Below are 19,252 nucleotides of genomic sequence, written 5' to 3'. Positions count from 1 at the left end.
GCAACACTAGTTCAGAAAAAGAATTAACTTTGAATATCTAAACTATAACCTGAACCTAGTCATAGGATCATAGACCAAGAGCTTGAAAATATCTCAGAGGCCATCTTTCCCAATCCCATCATTTTACAAATGGGCAAACTGAGGCCCAGACTGCTCATGGTTATGGGACAAATAAACAAGTACAAGATTTCAACTTTATAAATATATAGTATATCACATCAACTCTGGGATGTATTTACCATCTATGTATGCTGGTAAATATACTTTTTTCCCATAAGTTTTCCTAGAATAGGTGTGCTACTTTCCAATCTTTGGTCCCCACCTAAAACTAGATCCACATTATTTCCATGAAGGAGTCTTGAAACAGAAATTGCATGTTTTTAGAATGACTGTAACACGAGTTTGGAATCAAATCCAGCTTCGTCATGATAACTAGATGCAGTCTCAGTTTCCAAGGAAAATGGAAGCAAAATTAAAATAAATTTTTCAAATTCAAAGGAGGGAAAATATTCTCTAGAAAAAAATAAGTAAAAGGGTTTCTTTGATTAAGTCATTTCAGACATACCTTGTCCTGGTAAATCATCTCTTCCAAATATAAATAGTCTGTACCCACACTGTCTCTCTAAGACTTCAGGCAGGATTCTCAGCACCAAAATGTTCATGTCTTGGCTCTGGCTTTCACTTTTAGGTTTTGGATATAAAACATATGCATCATAGAGCTTGCCATCTGAAAAGGAAATGGACACACTAATAGAAACTTTTCTATTAGTAAAGGAAATAGTGAAAATGTTGCATCATTATGATTTTTTAGTTCAATCTGCCAACAAGGGAAGTTGGAACAGAGGAAGGAGATAGAACTTTAAAGTTGGAGGAACTTAAGAGATTATTGAAGCCCATATAATTTTTTAAAGAGCCAGATTGTTGAAGCCTCTTGCCCAATATTACCCAATAATTTATGGAAGCTTTAGAACTTGGATTATCAATGTTTTCTTCTACATGAAAGATGCGATTCATCAGAAGAAAAATTTTCATTATCCTCTGTATGATATTCAATTGAAATTTGTCAGTCATTTTAGACACACTAATAGAGGAAATGTATTAGCCCTGTAATCAAGATAGTACCCTTTTTATTATCCATGATATTTAATGCTTTGAGGATCTGTGATTTCATCTATAGGAACAGTCCACCCAGTGACACATATTTAACTTCCCTAGACATAGTTTCTGCATCTGCAAAATGACAGTTTGACTAGATAAATTCTGAGGTCCCTCTAGCTCTAAAGCTGTGATCCACAAAGGTATAATGGTAGATCACATTCCTATATGTCTTAGTAGACTATTTTCATTAGTTGTTGCATCTTTAAAAATAATAACCAACCAGGAGCCAATCTCTGGGGATTATGAAGCTTATTATTCTTGTAAAACTAATCTATGAGATACATCATTTTTATTTGCCTTTAAAGTAGATTTGGTTTTTCAGCATTTACACATTCCTATTCCTAAAAGTATTATTGCTACTTTTCAGAATGAGTAAAGATGGGTATATGTGCTACATGGGATATATGAAGCAATATTTCAGATTTATGTCATAGTTTTCTTGAGTGCTTCAGACTCAATGAGAAGTCTTTTAGCTAGAAACTTGGTTCAGAAAATCAGAAAGAACAGTGAAACATAATAAGATGACAGAGCTGAATTATCAGGTGCCTAATTAAAGTTTTTGTTGTTATTGTTTTTAATTTGGACCAGATCTGTGATTTCATGGGTATATATACTCTCAGTGAAGTTGCTCCTTCTACCAATGCAGACCAGTACCTGGTCTCTAACTTACTGTCTTTCAGGGGTCCTCAAACTACAGCCTGCGGGCCAGATGCAGCAGCTGAGGATGATTATCCCCCTCACCCAGGGCTAGGAAGTTTCTTTATTTAAAGGCCCACAAAACAAAGTTTTTGTTTTTACTATAGTCCAGCCCTTCAACAGTCTGAGGGACAGTGAACTGGCCCCCTATTTAAAAAGTTTGAGGACCCCTGTAAGTTGTCTGGAGTACTGAGAGGTTCTGTTTTTCTCAGAATCATATAAACTTTAAGTGTCAAGAGTGGACTAGAATCAAGGTCTTACTGATTGCTATGTTGATTCTCTTCCCACTGCTCTCTTCTGTCTCTTTATTTTTTTTGTGTGTGTGTGTGTGTGTGTGTGTGTGTGTGTGTGTGTATCTCAGATATGGTGATGGGGAAAGGGGTTCAAAAGGAATATCTCTGTCTGACATACACTAAGTTCTCTGATCCATGCTCGCTGTTCTACATTTCTTACCCACTAAAATCACCAAAATCCTGGTATTTTGGAATTGAAAAAGATCTCAATATTTATCTCAAGAAGAATCTCAGGATCAACCAACAAACAATGATCTAACTTCTCCTCTAAGATCTCTTTTGAGAAGGAACCCTGAAGTAGCCCATTCCACTCCAGTCATTTGTTTTTCAGTTATGTCCAAATCTTTGTGACTCTGTTTGGAGTTTTCCTGGCAATAGTACTGGAGAGATTTGCCACTTCCTTCCTAACTCATTTGACAGATAAAGAAACTGAGGCAAACAGGGTTAAGTGTCTTGTCCAGGATCACAAGCTGTTAAGTATTTGATCTCACCTCAGGAAGAGGAGTTTTCCTGATTCCAAGACCAGTGCTCTATCCACTGCACTACCTTGCTGCCTTGATTCCATATGAAGGCAGTTATTGTTAGGGAGCTGAACTTTGCTTCTTTTCAACTTCTATCTAATGCTCTTGATTTTGCTTTCTGAGACCAAGCAAAGCAAATCTAGTCTCTCTTCTTTGGGTCAACTCTTTAAATACTTGAAGATAATTATAATGGTCCCATGCACAAAACCTGGGAAGAGTCCTACCTCCTCATTTTACAGATGAAGAATCTTAGGCCCATAAATAAGATGACTTGCCCAAAGTCACACAGACAAATAAATGGCAGGGCTGAGATTTGAACCTAGCTTCTCTACCTCTCAATCCAATCAATGTTCTTCCAATGGTATTGGATGTTCAGTACCTAGTACAGGAAGTTTGACATAAACATAAAAAGATAACTACATAGCGGTAACTTACTGAATTTTCTATACTTGATGGCTCTATTTCTTCAAGAAATATTTCCTTCTACAATCCTTACATTCTGAATTTTGCTTAAATCTCTGACTAAATTCTCTCAAAAGATGCTATTAACTTCCTAATTGCTAAATTAAATGGTCCTTTTGTCTTTGTCCTCCTTAACATCTCTAAATTGCCATTGTTGATTACTCCTTTCTATTATCCTCTTTTGGATAAATAAATAACATACTCACTTTTTGCTGGTGTTCTGCTTCTTTTTACTTTATTCCTAAGCCTTTAAAATAGGTGTTCTCTAAGGGTTTGTTCTTGGCCCTCTTTATTTACTCTTTGCTCTCTTTCTTGGAAATATCATTCCTTCTCATGGCTTAAATGACTACCAAAATGAGTATGATTGAAATCTGCATCCCTAACCCTGACTTCTCTTTTAGACTCCAGATCCTTCTTTTCAACTGCAGTATATCTCCAACTTTGAATGACAAACCAAACTCATGCTCAGAATGGGCTCATTATGTTTTTTCCCCAACCTATGTAATTCATCCAGTAAAAAAAAAATATTAATAGTAAATAACTTTATATATTAATCACTATGTACCAGACACTCTGCTAAGGGTTTTACAAATATCATCTAATTTGATCATCCCAACAACTTTGGAAGATAGATGCTATTATCACCTTCATTTTACAGATGAGGAAACTGATGCAAAAAAAGTTAAATGACTTGCCTAGAGTCATACAATTGGTATATAAATAAAGTCAGATCTGAATTCAAGTTTTCCTAATTCCAGGCTCTGCCCTACATTCAATACTCCTCCTCCTCCATTCAACCCAACTTGCCCATCTTTTATGTCTGAAACTTAAAAGCTGTTCGTATCCAGTAAATTACTTCACTATTTTTGCGACATCTCTTGTCTTTTCTGCAAATAAAAGGCAAATAAAAATGTCTTTGTGACATTTCTTGTCTTGTCTTGTCTTCTTACATTTCCTCATTATCTTTGTCTCTCATGATCTAATTCAATAGTCTCCTCAAAAGTCTTCATCTCATCCAACCATCATCATAACACCAACAGCCTAATTTTTCTTATACATAGATCTGGTCATCCCCTTTAGAATTTTCAGTGACCTCTTACTGCTTACCAGATAACATTCAAAGTCATCTGCCTAGCATGCAAAGCCTTCCACAATAAGGCCCCAGAGCCCTTTCCCAGTCTTATCTCCTATTATTCTAAACTAAGAGGGAATTTGTGAACTTGGATTGGGGGAAAAAATCTTTATTTATTTATTTTTTACTAATATCTAGCATTTGTCATTTCTTTCAAATATTTATAAAAATATTCTTAGAAGAGGTCCAGAGATTTCGCTTGCCTTGTAAAGGGGTCCACAACACAAAAAAACTTAAGAAGACTTCATTTAGAATATGTATTCTATGTTCCACATAAGCTAAACTCTACTCTGCCTTGTCAAAAATATACACTGTGCTTTTTAGCATCTATCCCTTTGGCCATACCATTCTCTAGACCCCAAATTACCTCACTACTAGTTTTCCACTTATTTGATTCTTGCTTATACTTTAAATTCCAACTCAAATGCCATGCCAGGAGGTCTTTCCTGATATAAAACAAAGTGTCATGTGAATTCTAGGGGGACAATTATTACTGACTCCATAACACACCTGTCATGTAATATTGTGTTATCAAGTTTCAATACATGTAACTCATAACTCTTGAGGACAAGGATTCTGGCTTTTTTTTTTTTTTTAACACAAATGATAATCTTAGGCCAACAGGATTGCCCAGGGTCACATAACATCTGAGTAAGCAGCAAACATCTGAGACCATATTTGAACTCAGGTAGATGAGTTTTCCTGACTTTAGACCTGGCACTCTGTGCACTGATCCATTTAATTGCCTAATTGTTTGTTGCTTAGTTTCAATTCAACAAGAAAATATTATGTATAAGGTACTCTGCTAAGGTACAAGGACCACAAATTTTCATGAACCTCAGCTTCAGATCTATTAACCTACTGGCTAAACTTAGAGTAGTGATTCCCTCATTAGGCTCATACTCAAAGCCTTTCTAGTTGATAGTACCTGTTAGAACTTGCCTAGCTAGGTGGTGAAGTAGATACAAGGGGCCTAGACTCAGTAAAACTTATATTCAAATCTAACCTCATACAGCTAGCTATACGATCTTGAACAAGTCACTTAACTTGTTTCCTCGTCTATATAATGTAGATAAAAATAGTACTTACTTCCCAGGATTCTGCTAAAGATTAAATGAGATAACATTTGTAAATCACTTAACACAGCTCTGATCTGCTTACACCAGTACTTAGTTAGTGCACAGTTAGTTCTTAATAAATGCTTATTGACTTAATTATATCTTTGGGCTGAAAACAATTGCTCTCTGTAAAAACTAGTCTAGTTGGCTCCAGAAAAGTTTTACTACAATAGAGGTTCTAAATTTTTTTGTGTATATCCATGGACATCTTTGGCAGTCTTGCTGAAGTCTACAGACTTCTTTTTAGAATAATGGTGTTGTTTTTTAAAGTCATAATTAAAAGAAATACATAATTAAACTTAGAGGTTAATGGAAATAAAGATGCATTTTTTTTCTATATGAGATTATGCACCCCTGGAATCCAGCCACAGATGTTTTAGATGATTAATGGACCCTATGTTATGACTGTACTATATTATGCTGGTCCCTGAATTATCAAAGCAACTTTACTAATCAGAGTATTAAGAAATCATCTCAAAACCCAATTCCCGTTGCCTTTTGAATGCAGTCCAATCTGAACATGGTGTAAAATTGTGTAACAGTGTGTCTATGGTGAGGGAAGGGGAGCAGGAAGGGGGTGGTTTAAAGGGGGAGGAGTGTGTTTATGTTACAGTCTATAAACTATTACAATTATATTTGCTTGAAGAAATTGCCACAACACCCTTTGTCTCATCTGTAAAAATCTGACTTTCATTGCAAAGTTTCTGACATATGACTGTTTGCAAAACACAAATGAGTCATCTTTGCATTCACTATTGTTGAATCCAATGAAGTGGGAGGAAGTGATTAAGTTCTATGGAACAGTGTTCACTGAATTACCACATAGGCCATCATGATGAAACAAATGATAGCTCAGTTTTAAAAAATAGACACACTAATTGATAGCTTGAATTTTTCCCTTCTTAAGCAATTGATATAAAGTATATATAATCATAGAATATATCTGTTTTAGGAGTTAGAACTTGAGCTGGGCTTATAAATGCTTTACAACTTTTCTTTGTTACTCTCAATGGTGGAACTAAGAGCCTAAGAGATGGGAGAAGCAAGAGCTTTGGGAGTAGTAAGGAGAGTAACTGATCTATTTTAGAGTGACAGCATTGCTTAGTGAATAAAAAGTCAGCCTAGAAGCCAAGATGACTTGGGTTCAAGGCCTACCTTTGACATATACTGCCTGTAATACTTTGGACAAGTTACTTAGTCTCATCTTGCTCTCTAGGTAACTCCCTAAGACACTAAATTGAAGAGAAAGTGCTGATCTACATAGATAGAGGGCATATTCTCACCTAGAAGCTTCTATACCACTGACATTATAGGTTCAGTCTCTATTCCTATTCTATTATGTGTCAGATAAGGTTTGTAGAGCTTGATATATAAAGAAATGCAAAAAACAGTCTGTCTTACATGCTAAAGAGGAAGACTAATAAATTAAAAAATGCATGCATAGAAGGTACAACAGAGCAGAAAGAAGATCATCTAAAGGGAAAAGCCAAGAAACTCTTTTCAACCACTTGTGATATGAACTCTAAACCAGCTCATTTTGTTCCCTTTGTCAGGAAAAACTAGAGCAAAGTTTTCTCAGACTGCTTGTTAACATATAAAGATGTGAAATTGGAACTTTAAATCAGCTCACCCAGCCTTCATTATTAGTAATACTAATCTATACATCCAGTTTCCGAACTCTGTCTTGATTAGCATTTCTTTAGAGAAGTCTAGGACCTGGTCAGTCAAGTAGACTCCCTGGCTCCATCTTGATTCTTTTTTAGTTCCTCCCAAAGTCCTGTCACACTCCTCATACTCCCCATAACCTGTCCCACTCTCCCTTTCTTCTATTCCCTGACTAGCTTAATCATACTTGGTTAAGCCCATTTCACATAATAAATGGCAAATCTTTGTTTTGTAATAAACATATGTCATGATTGTTCCATATTGAATGATTATGCTCTACAAATCTACTTCATATAACTATATTATTTTAAGGATCATTACAGCAACAGATTCTACAAATAAATGATTAATGTATTCATTACAAATTATTTGTTTCCATTTCTTAAGCATTTAACAAAATTTTCTAGAAACCCAGATCCTTTTTCATATTAAAAAAAGTATAACTGAGTACTTTTCATTTCTTTGTGTTCTATGTCATTAAATCTTTATAAAAAATGAAATAAATCTAACTCTCTGCTCAATTATGGCAAATCATTGAGGTTTTATTGAAATTTATACAAGTCTTTCTGATCTAGAACATCTGGAGGTGCAGTGGATAGAGTACAGGGCCTAAAGTTAGGAAGACTGCTCCTTCCTAAGTTCAAATATTACTAACTGTGTGATCTTGGACAAGTTACTTAGACCTGTTTGTCTCAGTTTCCTCGTATATAAAATGACCTGCAGAAGGAAATGGTAAATCACTGCAGTATCTTTGCCAAGAAAACCCAGTGGAATCACAAAAAGTCACTGAAAAATGACTGAACAATAACAAAGCTGAAAACTAGAGTGATTAAGTGATTTACTGTAACTAAGCTATTTGTAAACTAAGTTTTTAGTGCCCCATAGCTAGATGTATTAGTAAATGTTAAAAAACAAAAATAACAACTAGCTTTCCGGGAAAAAAATGTACAGCCAACTAAGTTTTATCTGCCTTATTAATATTTTCTCTATATTTTAAAGTCTGGAAATCAAAATGATAAATCAAATCTTGATTTGTAATTTGCTGATTTTCAAGGTGTAAATGATCACATTCAAAACTTAACAATTTGCTTTCATGAGTCAGATTGAGCTGATTCCAGCACATCTTTGCAATAGACTACTATTGATCAGGAAAAAGCTGCTTATTGCTTTCCTGAAGTATAACTAGAAACTCAGGAGGTTTCTCCTCCATTCTTTTTCAACATAATCTCTAGAACAGAGAAGCCAACATGCTGTCTGTGATGTGTACCATAGAAATAGGAACAAGATGAATGTAACTGAGAACTTTTTTAACAAAATAAAGTGAAAATACAATAGAACATTTATAATGTTAATCTGTGATTTTCTAAGTCAACATGATGCCTCCAAGGATCCTTACTTATGTAGAATTCTTTTGTAAGATCCTAGTTATTGTTCAATCATTTTTAGTGTTTTACTTTCCTTGACTCCTTTTTTTGGGTTTTCTTGGCCAAGATATTGGAGTGGTTTGCCATTTCCTTATTAAGTTCATTTTAAAGATGAGGAACCTGAAACAAACAAGATTAAGTGATTTGCCCAGTCATATCACTAGTAAGTATCTGAGGCCAGATTTAAACTTAGGAAGATGAATCTTTCTTACTCCAGGCCCAGCACTTTATCCATTGTTTATCTGCCTCATGGAGGGTTTAGGCTTTTATTTCTATTTTTTTGTTACCACTACTCTAGTTCAATACTTTCCAGTCCATCCTATACTGAAGATAGCTAAACTAATTCTCTTTCTCATATGGTATCCTTTACAATCTCCATATCTCACAAGGCTCAAAGGCCATGAAAAAGGAAGAGGATGAAAGCTTCTAGTAGTAAGGGATAAAAGAAGGAGTGAAAGACTAATGAAATTGAAGATTTAAAGAAATAAAAGCTTTATAGGACCCCATTGCTCTGAGTCTCACCAGCAAAACAATTTAGTCAAGTATGTCATCTAGTCAAGAGAAAAGGCTCATCCAAATGTATCTATTTAGAGGGAAATTAATGGAATAAGCATTTGCATAGCACCTACTATGTGCCAGGAACTGTGCCAAATACAATTCTGTGTGATTTGCAGTTCAGGAAATTGAGGCATAAAAAGGTTAAATAACTTGCCTACAATCACATAACTTCCTAAAGTTATGATTCTTATCCACTGTGCCACGTAATTGCTTTTGCTTTCTATCAAGATCAAGAATGTTTAAATGGATATACTGATTATTTGATACTTGGTGAAGAATTGTCTCAGAACCAAGATAACCTGGATTCAAAGCCTGCTTCTGACACAGATTGGCTATGTAACTGAATAAGTCACTTAATTTTTTTGTGCTTAAGTCTACAAGGTGAAGAAGTTCTCAATCTGAAAAGAATATTCTCATTTTTACCCTTTACCAATAAAATCACAGGTTCAGAATGGAAAAAAACACTTGATGACAAGATAATTTTCCTTTAATCACCTAAATTTACCTTCTTGATTCAAAGTAGAATAAAAGGTGCTTCGATACCAAAGCACAATGTCAACTTTGACAATGTGGTAGGTGCGCGTAACAACCATAATCACACACAATAGAACAATGGGCCCTCCTATTAGGTATCCTCGAACATCTGGAGCTATACAAAAAGGAAAAAGAGCAAAATACAAAAAGAATTATAGAATTTGTTTAAAAGGGATCACTAATAAATCACAAATTATGGCTTCTTAAAATCTGTAGGATGATAAGTATTATGTTTCAAATATTTTTAAAATATGAAACCAAGAAATGGTATCAAATTCCTGAAAAACATAATGAAAAAATTTTTTTCCTTGCAAAAGGCATTTTGGTGAGGACTGGAGACAGAAGAGAAAAGCTGGTTATGGTCAACTTCTACTATAGTAGCTTTAAGTTCTTCCCCAATAATTCAAAACTAGTAATGGAAATATTTCCTAGAGGCTTAGTCAAGGAATTTATAAGGAAGAACTAATATTATATATTAAATAACACTTGTTCATATATAAAATCTTTTTTTCTTAAAAAAAAGTAATATCCAGGACTTCTTGACTTTAAAGCTGACTCTTATACCACACTGTCTCCTCTATGTCCTCAACTGTAAAATATTCTTTAACAATAGTCAGGAAGACTTACATGTCTGAAATTATCTGTTTAATTTAAAAGTCTACTATTAACAATAAAGACAACAAAAGCTGGTTGTCAAGACTTCTATCAAACACAGGGAAATTATCTGGCATATTATAAATACTCAATAAATATTTGGTAATTGACTATTTCCTCTGAGAGTATACTTCTAACTACAAATTACAAGACTTCATATGATTCTAGTCAAGTTTTTATTCTCTTCCCACCTTGAGAGAATGGTTATATGTGATAGATGAATGGTAGTATGGTAGAAAAGGAAGAGAAAATTACTAGAGTGAAGATTCAGAAATTACTCTATCATGTAAAAAGATTCCAAAGGAAAGAAAGGAAAGAGAAGAGAGGAGAGAAGAGGTGAGAAGAGGAGAGAAGAGAAGGAGAGGAGAAGACAAGAGAGAAGAGGAGAGAAGAGAGGAGAGGAGAGAAGAGGAAAGGACCCATGGACTCAGTGCTAAGCAGACTATTCTCTTTTTCCTAAAATTGCAAACTGGAACTGATTCATTTACCCCTACATTTCCTAATCTTTCTCTCCTCTCATTAATGTTTCCATAGGAAAAATCTGGAAATGAATCTAAGTTTTCAGACTTCCACTGCAATACTCTTTTCACTCCTACCATTTTTTCTGGTTGGCCATCTTGCAAAATGAATGTTGGGATTCATGAGAGGGACCAGGCAAGAAAGTGAATGGATCACTACATACATATAGCATCTCCCAATGGAAATTATTTCTGATCATTTTAAAAACTGAAAGAATTATTATGTCATTATAGATATTTGAATGACAGGACATTAACAGGCCGTTTTCTGAGAAACAATTGAATGAAAAGCCAGGAAAGAAAGCCCAATGGAATACAAGGCATTGGCAACTGAATCTTTCATTAACACCTCTGCTCTGAAAATCAGTTAAAAGAGGGAGATGAATTTTAGGAAATTGGAACCCAGAGAGTAGGTCCAAAAGGGAGTATAGACTTCATAACTGGTTTTGGCTTTTGACTAAAAGTGATTCATGTTTTGCCCAAGAACTCCAGGTATATATGGCATCAGTCACTGAGAACTAATGGGCACTAGAGAGACTAAACTAAAAAAAAATTAGAACAAGAAGTGAAGAAGCTTAACATTGTACCACAGTAAAAAAGCAGCTTTAACAATTAACTAAGAAATGTGTTTCCCACTAAAGATAAAAACATTTATCATTCCATTTTCTCTCTCCATTGCCTTTACACAAGCTGTAACCCAGGCCAAATATGGACTCGCTCCTCATTTCTCTCTCTTAGACTCTTTCCAAAGCTCAGTTCAGAGGCCACTTCCCAGATAAAGCCTTTCCAGATTTTCCAAGTGAACCTGATCCTCTTCCAACTATTTTGTATATGCAAGGTGTCTGTTATATACAGTTGTTGTTGTTCAGACTTGTCTGACTTTTCGTGACCCAGTTAGGGTTTTCTATTGAATCACCTACCTGTTCCTTGATATATACAGGGGAGAGAGAAAGGGAAAGAGGAGGAGAGGAGAAGGGAAGATAGAGGGAAGGAGAGAAGGGAGGGGAGGAAAAAATCTCGTGATTTCACTTTCTTTGTTAATAAAATAAAAGTTAGATCTCCAGAATAACATCCAACTCTTAAATGATGATTCTATAAAAGAGGAGAAATAAAAAGGATTTTGCACAAGTAGAAATGAATAGGTGGAAAGAGTCTGGAGCAGATATAGACCAAGAGAATTCTAACCAACTGAGCTAAACAGCTATAGGAAATTTTTTGAATAGTTATACTAAAGAGAAATTGAGCAGAGATTCTAATTACTTTTATCACTAACTGAGGAAACAAAATATTGCAAACCAAAAAAGTTAATCACATTTTATAGGCTGTAGGTACCAGATGCAATTCATGATATTAAGTAAATATTTACTATAACTTGAATTCTTTTCAAAAAACATACATCAGTATTATGACAGAATTGAGAAACACTGTCAGTGACTATAATCCCAGGTTTTACTATATCTTACACTGTTGATATTTGTGTCTAATGATAGTCACTTCTAAAGTGGGAAGGGGGAGGAGGAAAGAGAAAAGAAGAAAAAAAAAAGGGAAAAAGAAAATTTACATGATAACTTCATTATATATTTAAAAAGAATAGCAACTTGTACATAATGGATTAGTTTAGTGTGTAATCATCTTTCTTTTAAAAATTCTATTCTGTTATAGAAATGGTTGTTTATAGATTAGTTTCATGTGCAATCATTTTTTTTTATTCTACTGTTGTGGAAATGCTTGTTTGATTTCATGTTAAAAGTAAAACAAATACAATTTTTAAAAAAGTAACTTGAAACATTTGATCACACTTCTATCATATCAATTTCCTTTTTAAAAATTAATCCTGCATGTACTAACTTGCACCTATCATTTTGGCATGTTACCTGGATGTTTGAGCATGATAAATGCTGCTGATGATCCAGATATACATATAAAGGGACGGCCATAATCTTCTTGTCTTACCTCAGAGAAGCTGATATTTACAGTATAGAAAATGTATTTTTCCCCACAAGAAACATTTGATCTGTGAAAGGATAGAGCAAATTTTATTTTAAACATTTGTGTAATTGAGGAAACATTATCCTTTTTATATTTGCATTTCAATACTTAGCAAACATGTGACTTTGAGAGTGAATCCTACCTTAAGAAGCAGATTATATTCTCCAAGTGATATAAGTAGATTATGTATAATATATACATTATATTGTTATATATAACATAATATTTTATATACACACACATATATAATATAAATAGATTATATCCCCCAGGAGAAAGATCCTGGAGTCAAGAGTACCTTTACTACATAGTGACCTTAGCCAAGTCATCTGCCCTCTGGGCTTCAGGGATGCATTGTAGTTTAAGAGTTCTGATCTTAGAATTCTATGAACTTAACAGACAGTTGTAGAAAACTGCTTTGGCTAGAAAATTCAGTACCTTAATAAGGCTGTGCTGCACATAGATCATCTTGGTTCATTAGAGGCAATTGTTAAATTTTCAATGTGAATATTTTTCATTTTAGAAATCCATAAATGCTATAAATCAAGGTTGATTTATTGTTTTGTTGATTGTCTAGACTTAGGAAAGTGATGAAGAATTAATACAGATTAAATTCAAAAGTATGTAATACTTTTCTTTTTCCGGAGAGCAGGTCACTAACTGTTCACCAGAACACCACTGTCTACAATCAACTTGATAATCAGTCTTTCATCTAGAAAGGTCCTTAGATAAACAACATATAATCTATCTCCTGCCCTGCACTGGAAGTAATGTAGCTTCATAGGATCTCCCAGAGCTCATGCCCTACTACTATTTCATATTGACACCTTCCCTGCAACTCACAGTCTTGAAGAGTTATCTACCCAAGAGCATTAGGGAGTTAAATGACATGAACTGAGTTACATAGAAGTTGGGTAAAATTTGCTGCCTCAACAATTAGAACAGTATAAAAATGAAATAGGTTATATCAGTAAATAATGTCTTCCTCATTGCTCCAAATTTTCAAACAGAGGCTAGATCAAAGCTGCTTAAACTATAGGTCATAACCCTATGTAGGGTCATGTAACTGAATGTGTGGAATGCAAAATTGTAATTTATTTTCAGTAAATGTTTGATTAGTATACCTACTTATCTGAGGTTGCATAAAATTTCTCAGGCAAAAAGGGGTAGTGAGTAAAAAAAATTTAAGAAGCCCTGAGCTAAATGACCATTTTTGGGGACATATTTAGAGGAAGTGTTTTAGAAGATTTCTGAATTTCTTTAAGACTGAATACTTACTCAATTCCTTCTTTGATTCTGTTAGAGTTAAGAAAATCTACTAAAGTATCATTGACTTTCCAACTTCTAGAATTTAAATTCTCTTTCCCATCTTTTATATTGCAGTCTATAATAAGAGAAGAGCCTACAAAACAAGATTGACCAAAAATAAATATTTAAAATTCTGCAAATTAAAAGCACGTGAGACAAAAGAACCAAATCCACAGGATTCATGATTCTATTGGATTTTTATTTAGTCAATTTAATTTATTTTCTTTCTCAATTTTTAATTTCAATTTTTAAAATCAGATTATAAATCCTCATTGAGTTATATCCATAGCCTATTCAATCAATTCAAGACTATCTCTCAGACAGAGGCACCAAGGAATGAATTTCTTTTTCCATCATAAATCTCAAAAAGTTAAGATTGAACAAATAAATTAGTGCAGTGGGAAAAGCATTATATTTGAATATACAAGACCAGGATCTGGTCCAAATTCTTTCATTTACTACCTGTGTGCGAGTCACCAAAATGCCCTGGATCTCATTGTAAAATGTTTCCTTATTTGTAAAATGTAGAAATGGACTAAGATTCCTTCCAGATCTAAATCTAAGGTTTAAAGATCAGCATAAGTGGAAACTTATAAGCTATAGTTTTAGGAGTAGGAACTCACAGAGTACATTGAACTTGTCATCACTGTAGGGAATCCAATCAGCATGTATGTACTAAGGGATCCCCACACTGCTACACCTATTTCATCATCTATAAAATTAGGAATAGAAGAAGGTGGACTTCTACTTTTATCATTAAACTTATGACCATATGAATTCCCGTAAGCCTATGTATATTTATTTATGTTTTTCTGTCTACAACCTCCACACCACTGAGATCACAAGATTTTCTACTTATTACATAAAGGATATTTTCCTAAAATCCTAAAGCTCCTTCCTAAAGTACACTTCATATTCTAGAACTTTAAAATTTAGTCAATAAATTTGTGTTGACACAATTTGTGCTTTTATAATTTTAAAATTATCAATCATAGTACTTGCTTTGACTTGATCTTTCTATGCTGAGAATATACAAAAGGAGTTCTATTCTCATATCAATGCTAACCCCTTATTTTAATTACTCTTTGGACTTCTGGCAAGAAGCTTTTTTTAAGATAACGTACTAGAAAGGCAAACACCAACCAAAATAAAATGTTATAATTGACTTTGAGTTCTAATTTCATTCCTGATGATACCCAAAATGTTATATGAACAGTATAGTAGACCAAAAGACCACAAATCATCAAATAAGCAAACTTCAGGTTACTTTTTAAAAATTTGCATATATTTATAGTCACTCTCTCCACTATCCCCTATTAAACAATTAAAAAATTAAAAAAACATTGTCCATAATCTAGCAAAACAACTGTGAAAAAATATCCATTTTTCTGTTTTTTAAGTACATTACTTCTTGGCAAAAAATGAGTAATGTTTAATTTTCTGTCTTCTAGATCCATGGCTTTTCATTGCATTGGTTTTTCTGTATGAGTTTTTAATCATTATTATTCTCCTTGTTCTGATGGTTTCACTTTTCATTTATTCAGAGAGATCCTCCCTATTTCCTCTGAAACCATCCATTATTTAATTTCCTACAGCTCAATAATTCCATTCATATATTATGATCTGTTTAGCCAAATCCCAATAAGTGAGCACCCCTTTGTTTCCAGTTTGGCCCTAATAGAGAAAGACCTGCTATAAATATTTTTGTACATGTGTATCCTCTTCTTTTTCCTTTGATCTCTTTGGGGTATACATACATACATACATACATACAAAAGGTATGTACAGATTAGTAATTTTGGGGTCCCAGTTCCAAATTGTTTTCTGGAATAGTTGGATCAATTTATAGTTCCATTAACAATGCACAAATGTGTCTACTTTTCCCAAAGTCCCCTCAGCATTTGCTCCTCTCAACATTTTCTCTTTTATCATGTCAAGATATTAGGAGAAATCTTGTTTTCCTGAGCTAAGGCTGAGCAACAATCCTTTGTGTTCACCCTCTGGATGACCTCAGTCACAGTAAAATCCCAGAATTGTTTCAGACCAGTATTTAATGGTCTGAGTTTGGACAAGTTTGGACAAGCACCTGCAGTGCCCAAGTTCTGGTCATTAAGCCCTACTATAAATCAAACTTGTCTCATTGTTGCTGTTATTTCTCATTGTCAGGGCCACAGTTCACTGAGTTGCTGTAGCTATAAGTATTGAGATTTCTCTATGTTGCCTTGGACCACCTCTCACTAGGGATACGAATCTAGCATATGTGTCTTTGCTTACAAGCTGTTTTCATCACTCCAAAATTAATAAAACTTCTATTTGATCTCTAATTCTCCTGTCTTTAGCTTTCTCTGTTTGGCCATAGATTAGAGGTGGGTTCTGTTCTGGTTAACAGTTGTCTTTGCCAACTGAATGGGCATGAAGTCAAAAATAAGAATTGTTTTAATTTGTATTGCTCCAATTACTAAGGAGTTGAAGAATTAAAATTCCCCTAAGCATATTGACTTATGCTTTGCCACAATTAAACACAATGTAATACTTTCTCTCTTCTCAATTTATGTCAATTAAGTTAGGATTTTACTTTCAACAAAATTTATATCAGCTATAGTCTTGGAGACTTTTGTAAAGATTCCTTTCAAATTATTTGTGATTCTTTTTAAAGGAAAATTCCAACACTGTTTGAAACATAGTTAATATTCTTATGACATGCTATTCATATACTTTGTACTAGTTATCTTACAAAGTCATTGGGGTGGGGATGAAGAAGTAAATGTGTTTTTCAAACCTTAAAGCATTATGTGGATATTAATTATTGTTATTATGGATATACCATTTATTCATTTTATTTTTCTATCATTTATTCTGCCTCTGCAGGTCTTTTCTCATTAATATTAAATTCTCATTTAAGAATTTAGATTATAAGAGGTCAAACAACTCTATAGAGTACCTTTCAGTCTTAAAAATTCTGAACTTATGAACCTTTATGTGAGTATTTAATAAATATTCTTTTATAATGACTATTCCTTTCATTATGATGCTTCTGATGAGAATTATTAGGTTATAAGATTAGATAGAAACTCACAAATCAAACATAGCATTTTTTTTCTCCCAGCAGGATAAGTATTCATTTGGTACATTTTGCTGAAGAGATATAATTTTGTTTTGTTTTGTTTTGTTTTTTGTCATGAAAATGAGGATAAATCTCTTTTTGGGAGAATCTACTATGAAGTTAGAAATTCAAAGACCGTGGCTCCTTCATGCCCTACTGAATTAGGACAATATAGCTAGACTTCAAAATACATTTAATAACAGGCCATGACCCTTCTTTATTTTTTCAACCAAGATCTTTCAGGATAAAAAATACTTTTTAAAAGCCAGTTACTATAGCATAAACAGTTTCTGAGGAACTTGGAATCTATTTTTATTTAAATATGAGCCATGGTGAACCAACAATGTATAAATGAAATTTTTCTATGCTACAGAATGAAATGAATGTCAGTATAAACAGCTTCATGTCAGTGCTTGGGAAAATTATATTCAGTGCACAACTTCTCTCTTTTTCTCCACCGAATTCTTTCCTATTGTTGTTCATTTGTTTCAGTTATGTCCAATTCGATGATTCCATGGGGGTTTTCTTGGCAAAGATATTGGAGTGGTTTGCCATTTTCTTCTCCAGTTCATTTTACAGATGAGGAAACGACAATAAACAGTATTAAGTGACTTGCTCAGGGCCACACAACTAAGTGTCAGGCTAGATTTGAACTCAGAAAGATAAGCATTCTTGACTAGAGGTCCAGCACTCTATCCACTGTTATCACTTAGCTGCCTTACTCTTTCCTAGGCTGCAGCATCACAGCTCTATGTTATAATGATAATAGCACCATTTTTTTTTAATGAAATCTCTATGATTAAAGATTTGGTAGTTCCCCTTTTCATTCTACTTACCAAGCTGTACTTCAATGGAATTATTTCTTGGATAGATAATTTCAGGTTCTTTCCTTCTTTCTACATTGTTTACTAGGAGAAAAAAAAAAACCCCAACAACCATAAATACATACTGATCTCGTTGAAAAAATAAAAAATAATTATTCATGTCCAAAAACTTAAAAGAAAATTTAAAATCTTAAAAATTCCTACCCATAAATTTATATTTCAGCTTCTGATACCCCCAAATTACCATGTCCCTTGTTAGGATATAAAACTTGGATATAATAAAAAGGTAAGTGCAGAGAAGAGAGAAGGGATTATAACTGGGCTTTTCATGTGACACAAGTTTTATATCTAGTGGAACTGTAAAAATGGGAGTGGAAAGCAATCAAAGTGGAAAAACTTATTTTAAAAAAAGGAACATTAAGAAAAGACCACAATGGGATTTAATTATAATGATCCCTATGAGAAAAAAGTTAATAAATTCTACAAATAACCAGTGTATTACATTTATGCATGTACATATACACATAAGTATATTAGCATATTATGCAAGTATGTTTATATGTTTATGCATTTGTATACACACACATTGTCCTGGATTGAATTTGACATATTGATATTGGTCATTGGACTGCATATGGTTTATGGTGTTGGGTTCCAGATGTAAGACATTGGTAAGCTAAAGAATGTCTAGATGAGGATAATCAAGTTGAAAAAGAGCCTCATTATATGAAAATTTATGGAAGGAAATGGTCATGTTTAGCCAGGAGAAAAAAAGACTCAGGAGGAAGTTGTCTTTAAGTATTTAAAGACCTGACATATGAAAAAGAGACTCTACTTCTCTCCCTCTCCTCCCCCCAGCCCCCAATTGGCCGCAGAAGGCAGGACAAATAAGAATGGGTAGAAGTTGGAAATAGGCTGATTTAGGCTTGATATCAGGAAAAACTTCCAAACAATTAAAGCCATCTAAAACTTATGTTGCCTTGAGAAGTAGTGAAACCTTCTTCCTCAGAGGTCTTTATTTAGAAGGGCTGGATGACCACTTCTGAGGTATGTTATGGTGAGGATTCTTGTTGTGTATGATTTGGATTAGATGGTTGCTAATAACCCTTCCCTTCCACTATCCAATGCTTCTTCCCATTCCTTTCATGACTTTTGACAAGGAAAACTTCTGAATTTTGCAGGAAATCTGAGAAAAAAGTTGTGACAAATAATACCACACAGATACCCTGTCATTCACATAAAGCTAAAACAAAAGCACAAGTACTAGAAGCATTTTCAAATACTCTAAGAAAATG

At 33.9% G+C, this 19,252-nt stretch overlaps 1 protein-coding gene across 5 annotated transcripts in view; it reads right to left on the bottom strand.

The window, feature by feature from the left end:
• The window catches only part of IL1RL2 (interleukin 1 receptor like 2), a 33,985-nt gene that overhangs the window by 2,136 nt on the left and 12,597 nt on the right, over positions 1–19,252 (bottom strand). For all 5 annotated transcript variants that reach the window (XM_031958811.1, XM_031958810.1, XM_023501253.2 and 2 more), the window contains 5 exons: positions 17,970–18,041; positions 14,001–14,124; positions 12,608–12,747; positions 9,533–9,676; positions 566–727 (listed from right to left, as the gene is read on the bottom strand). In XM_031958811.1, coding sequence (XP_031814671.1) covers positions 566–727; positions 9,533–9,676; positions 12,608–12,747; positions 14,001–14,124; positions 17,970–18,041 — 642 coding nt within the window. The remainder of the gene's footprint in view (positions 1–565; positions 728–9,532; positions 9,677–12,607; positions 12,748–14,000; positions 14,125–17,969; positions 18,042–19,252) is intronic.

The sequence above is a fragment of the Sarcophilus harrisii genome, chromosome 3, assembly GCF_902635505.1.
Source record: "Sarcophilus harrisii chromosome 3, mSarHar1.11, whole genome shotgun sequence".
Taxonomy (NCBI): domain Eukaryota; kingdom Metazoa; phylum Chordata; class Mammalia; order Dasyuromorphia; family Dasyuridae; genus Sarcophilus; species Sarcophilus harrisii.
The sequence above is the reverse complement of the archived record's forward strand: the minus strand, read 5'-3'. Positions and strand labels throughout refer to the sequence as shown.